At 36.9% G+C, this 13,491-nt stretch overlaps 1 protein-coding gene across 3 annotated transcripts; it reads right to left on the reverse strand.

Moving 5' to 3' along the window:
- Positions 1 to 2,773: 2,773 nt before the first annotated feature.
- Positions 2,774 to 13,488, reverse strand: Ankra2 (ankyrin repeat family A member 2). 3 transcript variants are annotated; one of them, XM_003461916.5, is made up of 9 exons: positions 13,241 to 13,488; positions 10,786 to 11,160; positions 9,964 to 10,122; positions 7,943 to 8,008; positions 5,395 to 5,492; positions 4,775 to 4,900; positions 4,406 to 4,472; positions 3,816 to 3,896; positions 2,774 to 3,279 (listed from the first exon to the last, which is right to left on the reverse strand). In XM_003461916.5, exons 2-9 carry the CDS (start codon positions 11,069 to 11,071, stop codon positions 3,224 to 3,226), a joined length of 939 nt encoding a protein of 312 aa, XP_003461964.1. In that variant the 5' UTR covers positions 11,072 to 11,160; positions 13,241 to 13,488; the 3' UTR covers positions 2,774 to 3,223. The 3 variants fall into 3 exon arrangements, with proteins under 3 accessions (XP_003461964.1, XP_004999979.1, XP_063114407.1); XM_004999922.4 differs by lacking the exon at positions 13,241 to 13,488 and adding an exon at positions 12,934 to 13,234; XM_063258337.1 differs by lacking the exon at positions 13,241 to 13,488 and having other exon boundaries at positions 10,774 to 10,976.
- Positions 13,489 to 13,491: the final 3 nt, after the last annotated feature.

Here is a 13,491-nt window from a genome sequence, read left to right on the forward strand (position 1 = left end):
TTGATGTCTGTCTCCAGGCCTCAGGCATACTAAAAATCTAGGGAAATTAGAAAATTTTAAATACCTCAAGAAGAGAGGAATTTACACTGATTTTTTTGGTACTATAAGTGAAATCTAGTTTAAAAAAAAAAAAGGGTTTCTTGGATATAGGCCTTGAGCTTCTGGACAGAGGAGCAAATAATCCAAGCTTTTAAAAGTCTGAGACTGCCAAGTGTGGCAGTGCGTGCCTGCAATCCCAGCACTTGGAAGGCTGAAGCAGGAGGATCACCACAAGTTTGAGGCCAGCCTGGGCTACAAGTGAATACAAAAGCAGCCTAAACTACATAGTGAGACCCCTGTCTCAAAAACGGCAACAAGAAAAGTCTTGAGGTTTACTGTGAAAATTATTTAATAGAAGGTAATTTTTTTGGTCTTAGCAGTTCCTCAGTAATGTAAGGCTCTAAATTTGCAGAGAAAACTCAAGATATACTTAGATATACTTAAATTGCTATATGATTATAAATAAATAATCAGGCAAAACAATGAGACTGATCTTTTTGTGGTCATGAATAGCTATGAATGTTATTTAAGATTCTAAGGCAGGAGACTATCAGAAAACTATCTGCAACTTGGGGAAAAGACACAAAGGAAGCACACCCGTTCATTGCCATCTTAGGCCTTGAGACGGCCAAAGGAAAATCAGAACAAGGACTTTGAACTACCTGAAAGCTCGTTAGCGTAGGAAATTCTCAGGCCCACCCCAGAGAGACCAGCTAGCAGCCCAGGGCAGGGCCAAGCTGCCTGAATTTTAACAAGCTCTTCAGATGCCTCTGAGTCACCTCGAATAAAATGGAAGCACCACTAATCTGGGGAAAGTACCATAGTTAGAACAGCTCACTGTTTATTATGAATTAAAGTTCTCAGGTTTACTGAAGTCTCATGTTACCACTGATTTCCATAAAGATGTAAATAATTTCTATCCAGTACAAAAGAAAGCGTGAAGCATTATGGTTTATGGTCCTGCTGGACACTTACACAGATTCATATGTGTGAATATGCAAACTTACACTAACATTTACCGAAAATATTGAAATTTTTGAATGCTCTTAAAATAATTTTGACATCAATACTAGTCTCTTCACTAATTAATGAATGAGAAAGTCTTCAATAGTTATGTGTTTGTTTCATACTTTCCTGAGAAAGGTTTTCAAGCTTTTGAAAACTACTGTCAATATACATCACTCTATGGTGATGTGGTAAGTGTCAGTACTAGGCAGGGAGTGTCTGGATGGCAGGACTTTAACATTTTACCCTTGCATCTAGCAGTGTATGGTAAAGAAACCTCAAATAAATATTTGTGCAATTAACATACATTACCTAAAAGGTATGTGATTTTTAAAAGAGGAATTTTAAGACTGGCTTTTAAATATGAAGTAAGTCCCTGACTTGTGAACAAGTTCCATTCTGGAAAAATGTTCCTAAGTCTTACAAAGTGAGTCGTATGTACCTTTGACACAAATATACAATGTAAAGCATAAAAAACCCCAAACCCCCACATCATCACTGCTTTTCCTCTTGCTTCCAGACGTCCTGGGCTGTGACTGAGCACTGTACAACTGTACACTGTCACCCTGTGCAGCAAGCACACAGCAGCCCAACTGTGACAATGTACTTCTGTGATTTGTTTGCATCTATGAATGTTCATGACGCAAGGTCTGTTCATGGACGTTCCCAACTCAAATATTTGTACGTTGGGGACTTACTGTATTTTAAATTCAACCCAAGACAGGTTGGTTGTTCTTTAGTGAAGAACATGGTTGAAGCAATACTCATGGTTGAGTGATGTGCCCCCATGGAGCACTGGATTTTTGTTGCTGTTTAGTGTAAGTGAGAACAGACATAGATAGATCGTCTTATAAGAAAAGGAACCACAGTGAGAACAGACATAGATAGATCGTCTTATAAGAAAAAGAACCAAACGGAAGGGTGAACGGTTTTAGGCAAAGCCATCCACAGTGTTAGAAAATGTTTAAAGTTTATCTTACTGGGTGCAACATTTGTACTGTTTGCACAAGCTCCCTAGTTGCATGTAGAGAAGATCTTTTGTTTTTCTCTCTTTAGGTAGAAGAATTCTATTTGGTGTATTCCACATGTCTCGGGACAATGGTTAACAGTTTTCCCATTCTCCCTCCATCTCCTCATAGTGGTGCATTTATAACCCATCACAAGCAAATTTTGCCTCTGGGAACTTAAACCCTGAGCAGAGTGACACACAAGGTATTTAAAACTCAGCATTATAATAGTGGTATCTGAACGACTGGACATGGTTTCCTGGCCAAGATTCCCTAGTCTAGTTTGTTTCCTGGGACTACGTGCTTCTTCAGCTTTCCCTTCCGTTCTGCATTCCATTAATTCTTGTTTGCAGATCAACACTATGTGGCTTACAACCAAAATATCATAACTGATACAACATCAGTTTTTTAGATGAAGTTATTTCACTCAGTCAAGTTCCACACAAAGTGGTCAAATCAACTTCTCTCCCATCACTCTCCTTTCTAGACTTTGACCAAATGAGTTATTACTGCTCTTTTAGTAGAATTAAAGAGCATCTCACTTGTACTGAAGAGCTGACTTCTCTTTCATGGAGGGCTTTTTCTTGTAAGAACTTACTGACAATAGAAAACCTTCTAATACTTTTAGAAATCAAAACCAATAAATGTTTGTGGATCAAACTAGAAATCCCAAGAAACTGTGTAATAATCTTACATTATTAAAAATAACTGGAATACAAACCAACAGAAAAAAAGTACTTTATTTATAACACCATTTTGTAAACAATCACACTGTGCAGTTTTTAATTACACAATAACATTTTTCCCTATGGATTTAGAGCAAACCTTATGTAACAAGTCAATGAGTTAATACTAGAGATGAATAGGGTGAAAATTTTCTGAAAGTGTCAAATTACAGCACTTGTTACAAAGACAAATAACTATTTGTACCATAAAAATTTACATGCCACAAAACATTAATTTATAATTTAAAATATACAATAAAACACATTTATAAAAAAGCATCAACGTTTTCATTATAAACCAGTGAATTATTTAGAAGAATATTTATTAAAACTTACTAAAAATCAGAAAATATTGCAACTGAGGTAAAAATTTAAAAGTAAACAAAACTATCATTTATAAGGACCAGAAAGTGAACAGAGGATAGAGGACATTTTCTGAGGGCTGTGTCACTCCTTGATATTTTGAAGCAACTTCAACAAATGTGACTCAATAACCTGTTGAACTAGAACAAGATACTGTTTACAAATTTTAAAAAAACTATCAAATCCTACTGACCCCCACTGTTTCCTTAAAGTTATTTCTAAGTAGAAGACATTTATAATTGGAGAGCAATAATGCAATGAAATACTTAAAAAGTTGAAACCTCAGTTGGTCCCTGACTTGGTAACTAACTGTCCACATTACTGTATTTTCTGCACCTAGGTTTTCATAATTTTTAAACTGAAGAATCCAGGGTATAAGGTTGCTCTATAAATAATTTGCTATACAAATATTAATCTTATAAATAGGTATGTACCAATCTTCCAGTAACTAATGAATCAATGGATTCACTGAAATTCATTGGATCAATGAAAAGCACAGTAAGCAAACTCATTCCTTGACTTTGTAGGAATTTATTTACTTTGCTCACAGTTAAAAGTCTACATTGGGAATCGGGCAATATTTTTGGTTACAAGTGATGAAAGTATTTTGGGCAACTGGCTTAAACTATTCGCAGGGCTTTAATGAAATGAAACCTAAGAGTTCTAAAATACTTACCACTTCTATAGCCCAGGGCTACAGCTAAATCCATAGAATTGTACCCAGAGTCTGTTTCAATTGTTGGGTCGGCTCCATTTTCTATACCAAAATAGAAAAATCCACATAAGTAAATGAAAATGTGGATATGTCTGTCTGTTCCTGGCTCATATGCAGACAGCTAGACATATTTTCAGCCAATTTGGAGGATATTTTCTGGATTTTCAAAAAGCACTCAGAATACATGGAGTGCACAGAATTTGCTTCAGTGAGCTGGAGGAAAGACACATTGAAGTGGCCTCCTCTGGAGTGGCTGAAACTCCATAAGACAAAGCTCATGCAAAATGACACTGTGGACCCAGAAAACTCCAGCAGATTCCAGTGTCACCCCAAGGGAAAGCAGCAAGAACAGAAGCTCCCACTCTAGATGATGTGACGCTGCAGTAGGGCTGTTTCCCACAGGTGCCCAGATGGTAGCAAGTGCTGGCCTCAGGAGCAGGGTCAATATTGTCAACAACAGTTCACAGTGCTCCTGGTACCAGGGCAGGCCAGGTCAAGAAGGTAAAACCCTCATGTGGCATTTAAAAAATAATTTTTTTTCATCTGCTTACCTAAAAGCATCTTGACACATTTCACATGATTCCCATGTACAGCATAAAGCAAAGGTGTCCCTCCATTCTGCAAAAGTCACAGTGATTTAGATTTTCAGTGTGAGTGAGCACTAACTAAATGCTACTGTGGGAAGTTTCCCAAAGAAGTGGGTGTATGTTTTACTAAGTATCGGGCACGCGAAGGTACTTCAAGATTTTAATACTGTGTAAAGAATTCTTAAATAGAATAACTGAATTGATGACATTACCTTGTTTTCCTGGGTAAATATTTTTTTTCTCCCAGGTGCTTAATAAATTATATGGTTTCTCCCAAATCAATACATTCTAGAATTTGTTGCCATGATTTTAAATTCAGTATCAGAGACTCACCCAGTCATATTCATTTACGTCAACTCCACAGTCGAGCAGCATTTTGACAATATCCGTGTAGCCTTTACTACAGGCCAGTGCCAGGGCACTTTCCCGACCTTTTCCTAAAAGCTGGGGGTCAGCACCCTGGTGGGAGAAGTGAAAATGAAAGCCTTTTGATTAATCTGAACAAGAACAGTATTACTCCTACTGATACTAATCACAATTCAATCTACAGTCAGATGAAGTTCGGGGTTCATACGGAAATAATAGAGACTTCTACTCATGGATGCTGTTACTACAAGACTGACCGCCTTCCTTCCTCCCTCTGGCTCTCTCAGTTCTGACCATCCTTTCACTCTGGGGTCGAGTACAGCTCCTTCAAGAAGCCTTCTATAGGGCTGGCAGGATTTTTGCTCGTGTTGTGCTTAGCGGGGTGAATATTCAATTCTCATTGTTTCATCTAGGATTAGCACTGCCTTCCCAACTAGAGCTAAGCTCCATGAGAATATGAAAAGCACTGAAATATTTTGCTGTATTCTGCATCATTATGTCCAGCTGGCTAATGATATAAAACCTTTGTAAGACTTAACTGCATTTAAGTAACTATTCATACACAGTTTCTGAGGCATTTTCCTTACATTCTGAAGTAGAAACTCTACCACAGCTATTTGCCCGTGTGCTGCAGCCCACATCAGAGGAGTAAATCCTTCTTCATCCGTGTGATTGATAACATTTTCTATTTAAAAGAAAAGCAATTTTTGTGATCTAATTTAATAACCACATATTAATACCATAATTTAATAACCATATGTTAATATCACTATGGAATTCCTGGTGTTCTAAAAAAGTTGACTATATTACTCATTGAAGCTCATTTTGTGGTAACTTTTGCTTGCTGAAGTCCTATTATGTGTTGTTGCAATTTGCAGTGGAAATGTATTAAAATGTGCCTCAATACAATATATTCTTTAATGTCTAACCCGCTCATGCTGGGGGAAGGGCAGTTCAGCAGTGTGCCCAGCACACCTGAAGCCGTGGCTGCAGTCCTCAACACCACAGGTAATTAAAGAGAGGAAGGAAAGGAAGGAAGGAAGGAAGGAAGGAAGGAAGGAAGGAAGGAAGAAAGGAAGGAAGGAAAGAAGGAAGGAAGAAAAAAGGAAGGAAAGGAGGGAGGAAGGGAGGAAGGGTAAGTTACCAGGCATGACTTATGCTAAATACAAGGCGGTAAACAGAACATTGTTCTCAGAATCAGGAGACCAGTTTGAGTCCTGGCTCTCTCACTTTATAGCACTGTGACCATGGGAAGGTCACTTATTTCTCAAATATACAGAATGTCTTGCTTACCTCTATATTTAGTTGGGGGATCAAAATAAAAGTGAGATTATATAATGGCCCTTAGCAATATGTAAATTTATATTATGATACGAACTGAAAAATCTTATTAATACCACCTTCTACTCTGTAGCTAACGCCCCTGCCTGTGTGCTTCCCTCATTCATAGTTTTCTAATGTAATATTAAGATAGAATAACTGCAACACAGTACTATAAAATTCTACCTTGAACCTCGTTTAATTACCTACACTAGTTTATAAGCTCCACAACTTTTTCTATGAGTTTATTTAGCAGACTGAGAATTAAATTTCTGGATAATTACATACAAACAGAAAGATAGTGGTTAAGTAAACCTTTCTTATAAAAATAATGTGATTTAAAAGTAAAACTCATTGATCATGACCCACTGGGATCCAGCATTCAATAAACACTGAGGGGACAAAAACTTAACTTTTTTTTTTCCTGTCTTTTTCCTTTTTATTGGTACCGGGTATCGAACACACGACTGACTGCTAGCAAGGCAGGTGCTTATGCCGCTGAGCTAAATCTCCAGCCCCAACTTTTTTTTTTTGAGACAAGGTCTCATTATATAGTCTAGGATGGCTTTGAACTTGCTATGTACCAAGGGTGGTCTTGAACTTGAGATGATCCTCCTGCCTCAGCCTCTCCCATGCTGGGATTATAGGTGTGCACCACCATGCCTGTCAAATACCTAGCTTTTTAAAAAATAAAAATAAAGGCAATATTTTGTTTGATCTTTACCTCATTATACAAAAACATATTCCATATGAGTCAAAGATTGAAATGTAAAAAGGAAGCTAGAAATTCTAGAATAAGATGGGATACATTTATGAGTGGGAAATCCTTGTCAAATAGGACGCACAACTCAGAAGACCCAAAGAAAAAATTAATTTTCCACCTAAAAATGTTAAACTTGTTTAAAAAAATCGTAAGTCAAAAGAAAAATGACAAAATTAGGGAAAACTCCATGTGACATAAACAACACTAAGCTAATTTCCTGAATTTAGATAAGAGTTTGTGTATATAAATATACGGCAGGCAGTTTACATGAAAAGACACTCAAGATGAAAGTATAAGGAAATTACTGTGAGACTGCATTTCTCACCCACAGGTAAGTGAAAGCTAAGTCTGATAATATTCTGTATCAGTGAGGATATGAAGAAATAGAAACTAATTCTGGTGCAAGGACAAGCATGTAGTTATACACACAAAAATAAAAACCCAGGGCTGAGAGTGCAGCTCAGTGGTAGAGTGCTGCCTAGTAATGTTGCCTGGGCCCAATCCTCAGGACCAAAGAAACAAAAAACGATCACAGAGCCTTTGATCTAGCAAATCTACTCGTGCAAATTTATCCAATGGGTTGATCTTAAAAGAATGTCAGTAATATTGTCATTTAATAGCAAAAATTTGGAATATATATGCAATACAATGCAGTTATAAAATTTAAAAAATTATAGTATTATTAAAAGGAAACAGATTTATGAAAAGCTTTCTAACCTATTAATTAGAAAAACTAATACAGTGTGTATAACATTTATCTGTGTATGTAACAAAAAGCACATACACATTCTTATACACAATCCAAAATAAAAATATGTTTTCCAGAAAAACTTTTTTGAAAATGTAAGAAGTAATTCTCGTAGTGAGAATGTTAGGGTGGAAATGGAAGCTATAACTAATATACTTTGTCCTACTTAATTTTTTTCACTCCCCATTGGGTTATCACCCCAGTGATACTATGCAATTATTTTTGTCTTTATACTTTCCTATATTAAAATAAGCCTATTAAATCCCACTGATTTTAAATAGAATACATAAAAGCAGACCATTACCTTGTTCAATGCGAGTAGCCAGGTACAGCATCTCTCCCTGAGCTGCCAGCTGGTGGACAGACAAAGCTGAAACAGTAACAGAAAACGCTGCTGTGCATCTGCCGTGCTCAGCTTCCTGTGGTTCATGTGTATGAGGCAAGTTTCTCTCCCAAAATAAGAACTCAAGTTTTCACTTACAAAGTCTAAATTAAACGATATCCTGACATTACAAGGACTTGTTCTGCACCCAAGAATGACTCTTATGTCTGCTGAAGGTATTATTTGACATCTGCAAACTGTTATTTTCAACAAAATTATTTTATTCCAAGAAATGGCTTAGGCACATAATTTTACAAATGCTATCTCTGTATCCAAACTTAAGAAGAGGACAGGCCTTAAAGATAAGCCATTCTTTTTGTCTTCTGAGTCCACTGAAGTGTTTTTGGCTTGTTTGTTTGAGATAGCATCTCCGCTTGCTGCCCAGGGTAGTCACAAACTCCGGAGCAAGCAGCGCTCCCACCCCAGCCTCCCAGGTAGCAGGAACTATAAGGATGTGCCACTGTGCCTAGCTTTTTAAAACCCTTTTTAAAAACCCTAAGTATTTCCTTTTCAAGAGGCCATGAGTTTTCTTCACATTAAGCGGAGTGTAGGTCATAAATGGAAAATGGGCCTGGAGAATAAATTCTTTTTTTTTGTTTATTTGTTTTTAAGAATAAATTCTTGAGGTGAGGCCTCATTGTGCCTAATCAGCCATGTGATCTTGGATAACTGATTAAATATTTTTGTTTGTAATATGAGGGATGTGAACCAGATGATCTGTAGCTATTCATTTTTTTTTCTGCTGAGAAGCTTTATGATTGGAATATTTTAAGATAATTTATTTTAAAGTAATGCTACAAAGGTACTGTTCTTTGAGAGTTCTTCTAAAAAACCTTAATATTACTTGATAACTGACATTAGTGATATAATTATATGGCTTAATACACAAAGGAAAGTAGCTGGGGATTTAAGTGGGCCAGAAGAGGCCAACAGGTGGAGATGGGTCCTGGAGGGAGGCTCTCCCTGGCTTAGCTGCTACAGCACGCGATTCAGGTCAGGAGGGGTTCAGGGTGTCCCACATAAAAACAAAGGCTTCATAGGGCTCTGGAATATAGGCATATTTACATTATATTTTCAAATACAGTGACTAACAATGAATTACTGTATCTCTCATTTATGTACCTAACCTGTATAGAGTATTTTTAATTTAAATAGAAAAACTATATTTTTCTAAAATGATCACACATTTTAAAAAATTACAGATCCAAAGTTTTATTTTCTTTAAATTTATTTTTATTTATTTATTTTTGTCTTTCTGAGACAGGGTATCATATCATGCAGTTCAGGCTGGCCTTGGGCTCACTTTGTAGTCCAGGCTGGTCTGGAACTTGCAACACAGATCTAAAGTTTTAAAATCAGTAGTTTGTGTTCCAACTATTATATTCCAATACAACATTATAATAGAAATCACTTGGCTTTTCCCTGAAAATCTTTTGATTAGTGATTTTGTTTATAAGTGAAACACAAAGCTTTGCAGTAAGAAACAAAAAATGACATCTTAATTTGTAAAAAGTTCACAATTAATTATTGTTTTTATTTTATTTATTTATTTTTGAGACAGAGTCTCACTGTAGTTCAGGCTGACCTTGAAGTCACTACATAGCCCAGCCTGGCCTTGAACTTGTGGTGCTTCTCTTGCCTCAGCTTCCTGAGTGCTGGGATTACAAGCATGTGCTGCCACACCTGGAAATTAATTACTGTTTTTAAAGTAAAAGTAAAATGCTTTTAATAGTTAATAGTTCAATTCGTGTTTGTTCTAAACAGAGAAGGACAACAAAGTAGTGAAATATGTAATGATATATAAAAAGTTTTAAGTTACTAAAAGTATGAGAACATCATTATTCAAAAGGAGAATATGCGTTTCATGAAAATAATATTTCAAAACCAAACTCCTGAAACTACTCTACTAGTAACATTTTAAAACATTAGTAGCACATACTCACAATTTGCTAACAGAGGTGTGGTAGAGACCTCATTTCCTCTGTGCTTGTTGGTTAGAGTAGTTGACTGTTTTATGGGTGAGAAATGCTTTGTGGTAGAGGGTGTGTAGACGTGTCTTACTTGAATTCCAGGAGAAGGAGAGGTATGGATATTGCATTCAGCTAAGTAAAATAAATTTAAACACATTAAAACAACATTTTAATGACAAAAGTTCTGTCAATGTTGATATTAAAAAAGAAAGATATGTATATAATACCTTTAATGTACAATTGTTTATTAAGTGATAGTAAACTTTTTGGTCATAAAAGTCTATACTAGCAAAGTAAAAGCTCCAGAAAGAAAATTATTAACCTTGAGCAATTTTATTCTAAGAGATTAATTATTCAATAATCATTATAAAAGTAAATCTAAAGTATGTTGATAGACTACTGAATGAAAGCATTTGAAACTAACACAAATGAAATAATCACAGGGAATATCAAGCTAATTCATTTCATAAAGGAACAAGGAATTCTTCCTCCTATGATTTTTAAAAGATACAATAAAAACTTCATTAGAAAATCTGAAAATAAAGACTAGACAAGAAATTTTTTAAAAATTATGTATTTCCTTTAAAATAGACATTATATAAAATTACTTAATTCTGGTTTAAGAGTCTAGAAAATCCTACTAAAAGATGACTTCCAAACTCTTCTTTAATTTCAAATTTCATGATGGAAAAAGAAAAAAACAACAGAAACAAAACCAAACCCAAAAGTGAGCCAAAGCAACAAAAAATCCAAGTAAACAAAAGCAAAGGCAGATATTTATACCATAACTTTAACCTTTAAATAGGACAGAAGCCACCTCCAGGTCAGAATTAACTTGATCTTGAATATTTTTACTATCCTCTTCATTTAAGGATTTCACAAATCGGGAACACACGTTCATATCAAAGCGGTTGGGCAGTATGAATTTCATTCCCATGGCAACTCCCTGAGTCGATCCTTCCTCTGCATTTGGGTCTACTGGATGCTCTAGTTTAATGTCTGGCATGCCAGAGAGACTGTAACTGCTGGGACACTCTTCCATTATCAACTGGGCTGTATCCAGGTTTGATGATGTAGCCATGATTTCAATTATAGTTTCAACAATTAAAACATTTCTTCATGATTTCCTCTTGGAATTATAAGAGCAAGTGAATTTGAGTATTTAAAAATCTGAAAGAAAAATATTAGATAATTATAAGTTTACCAACCTAGGCAAAAGTAAAAATAATCATTTCAATCGCATATCCAAACAGTGCACTTAAAAAACACAATCGAAAGCATACAGTGTATCCACAAGTAGAAAAATCTGTCCATGAATACAAGCTTTGCCATCTATTAGCTGTGTAACCTGTACCAATTACTGAATCTTTCTGAGCCTCAGGCTTATTTGCAAAACAGGGTTACCAATATAAATCTTACAGGATCCTGGTAAAGAATAAGGGAAATAAAGAAACATTACACCTTCATCACTACATTCTAACTGATCATCATTGCCAAAAGATTTGGCTACCAATTAAAAAAAACTTTCATGTTAAAACTTTAACTTTCTACATGAAGTGCAGTTTTAAAAAACATGCTATGTTCATGTAAGTGGTGCTCAGTTTGTTATATCTTTTGTTACAATTTACGTTTATTAGCATTGCTATTTGTAACACTTATGATTCCTAGCTAGAGAAAGGCTCTACAAACTTTAGTCTTGATGACATATTTATCAGTTTTTGTTTAGATTAGGCACTAGCAGCTTACTAAAGGTTTTTGTGAACAATAAACTATGTAAATTATAGATTGGCTCCCCAAAATATCCTTCTCAGATAGATAGTCCCTTGAGACAGGAAGAAAATCAACATGCAGTCAATTTTTCATCTTGGAGTTTACTGCCTCTTAGAAATTTTGAGTTTTAAAGTTAGAATTAAAGGAGTAAAAGGTATTAGCACCCCCTGCAGTGGAGCAGGTGTTAGCAAACTATACATTTATAGATAATCACTGTTTACAATTTAAAAACATATCCAAAGACTGATCCTAATAACAATCCTCTGAGTAGGTAGAGCAAGTAATCTTGTACTTAGGAGAAGAGGAAAAGGAAGCTCGAGATTATGAGGAATTTATTCAGTTCTACTGACTCCATCACTGGTAATTAATAAGCAGCACTCAATTAATGCAAAATTTAAGTGAAGAAATAATACAAACGAAAAGTAATAGGTAACAAAAGTAATACATTTTAGCAAAAGAAAACAAAGAAACCTGAACAGAAAGTGACTTAAATGGAGATAGAAGTATGATGCAAAAGATGCAGTAGATCCTTAAATGAAAATGTACAACGTGAACTGGGTTAGCGGAGGGAAGAACTACCTCCTCCACTCTCCTACCCACAGGTGCGCTAAGAGCCTCTCTCCTGAGCTTTCTCAGCATCCTCCAACTGGCTCTATTTCAACATTTTCCAGTCTCTTGAAAATTTAAACGCTAGGTCAAAGACCCTAGGATACGCTATTGTTACTAATCATTGCATGCAAAACTACCCTTGGCCCTACCAGGTGCTCCATAGGGTTTTGACAGTTTTATACATTCTTTTCTAACATTTACTGATTAAATCTGACTTTCCACTCCAATACCTACTCATTAACTGTGGAACCCTGGACATATAAACACTTTTTATGAGGTTCAGTTACAAAATGAAGGTGTTGAAATAGGCAGCGCTAACACTCTAAACAGCTGTTATAAATCGGGGTTTTCAGACAGAATCACCGGTCTTTGAGAGAAGAATAGTATAAGTGTTTAGGAGAGGAAGATGGTGGCATCGACGCGTTATCTCCGCGCAGCCCGGGGGAGGAGATGCAAAGTTGACTTGGAAGCCAAAAGGTTGAAGACTAGGAGATAAGGGAAAAACAGGTTACTCAGAAGAGGAGGAGAGAAATGAGTTTGTAAAGTCAGGGTAGCTAGGCTCACCGTGGTCTCTGGGTTTGCTCATGAGGTAAGAGAGCAGTCCGACGGGGAGCCAGTGGCAGCTACTAACCGGAGCCCCCTGGTTCTCCCTAACCCTGAAGCTGTCCTACACGGAGAGGACCGCACTGTGGAAATCAACGAGGCCCACAGGTGACAGGTGTCCCGGCGTCGCCACAGGAGCCGGGAAGGAACGCGCTGCCTAGGTGAGCCATGCGGGGGCCTCGGCGGGAGGCGCCCGGTGGCCGCTTGTGGCCACAGAGAGCGGCTGGCCTTTCCCTGGGCAGTCACGGGCCCCAGATTCGGTACAGACCTCAAACTCGGGCTTGTTTGGGCCGCAACGTCACTTCCGATTTCTTCTTTCGCCTTCAGGCAAAAAAAAGGTTCCACATCCTAGCAGCCGAGAGGATTTCCAGGATGTCTTGTCTGTTTGTTGGTTTTTAAGCTGCTTTTACGCTCTGCAGTCCACCTGCTTGAGCGCTACAGAGACAGAGTCACCTCAGGTGACAGCTCTGGGTCACTGGAGCAACACTCCAGCCTTTTCCGGTGGCTACTCCTCCTCCC

Source organism: Cavia porcellus, unplaced genomic scaffold, assembly GCF_034190915.1.
Source record: "Cavia porcellus strain 051 isolate PalLab524CR breed Dunkin Hartley unplaced genomic scaffold, mCavPor4.1 scaffold_11, whole genome shotgun sequence".
NCBI classification, from domain to species: Eukaryota; Metazoa; Chordata; class Mammalia; order Rodentia; family Caviidae; genus Cavia; species Cavia porcellus.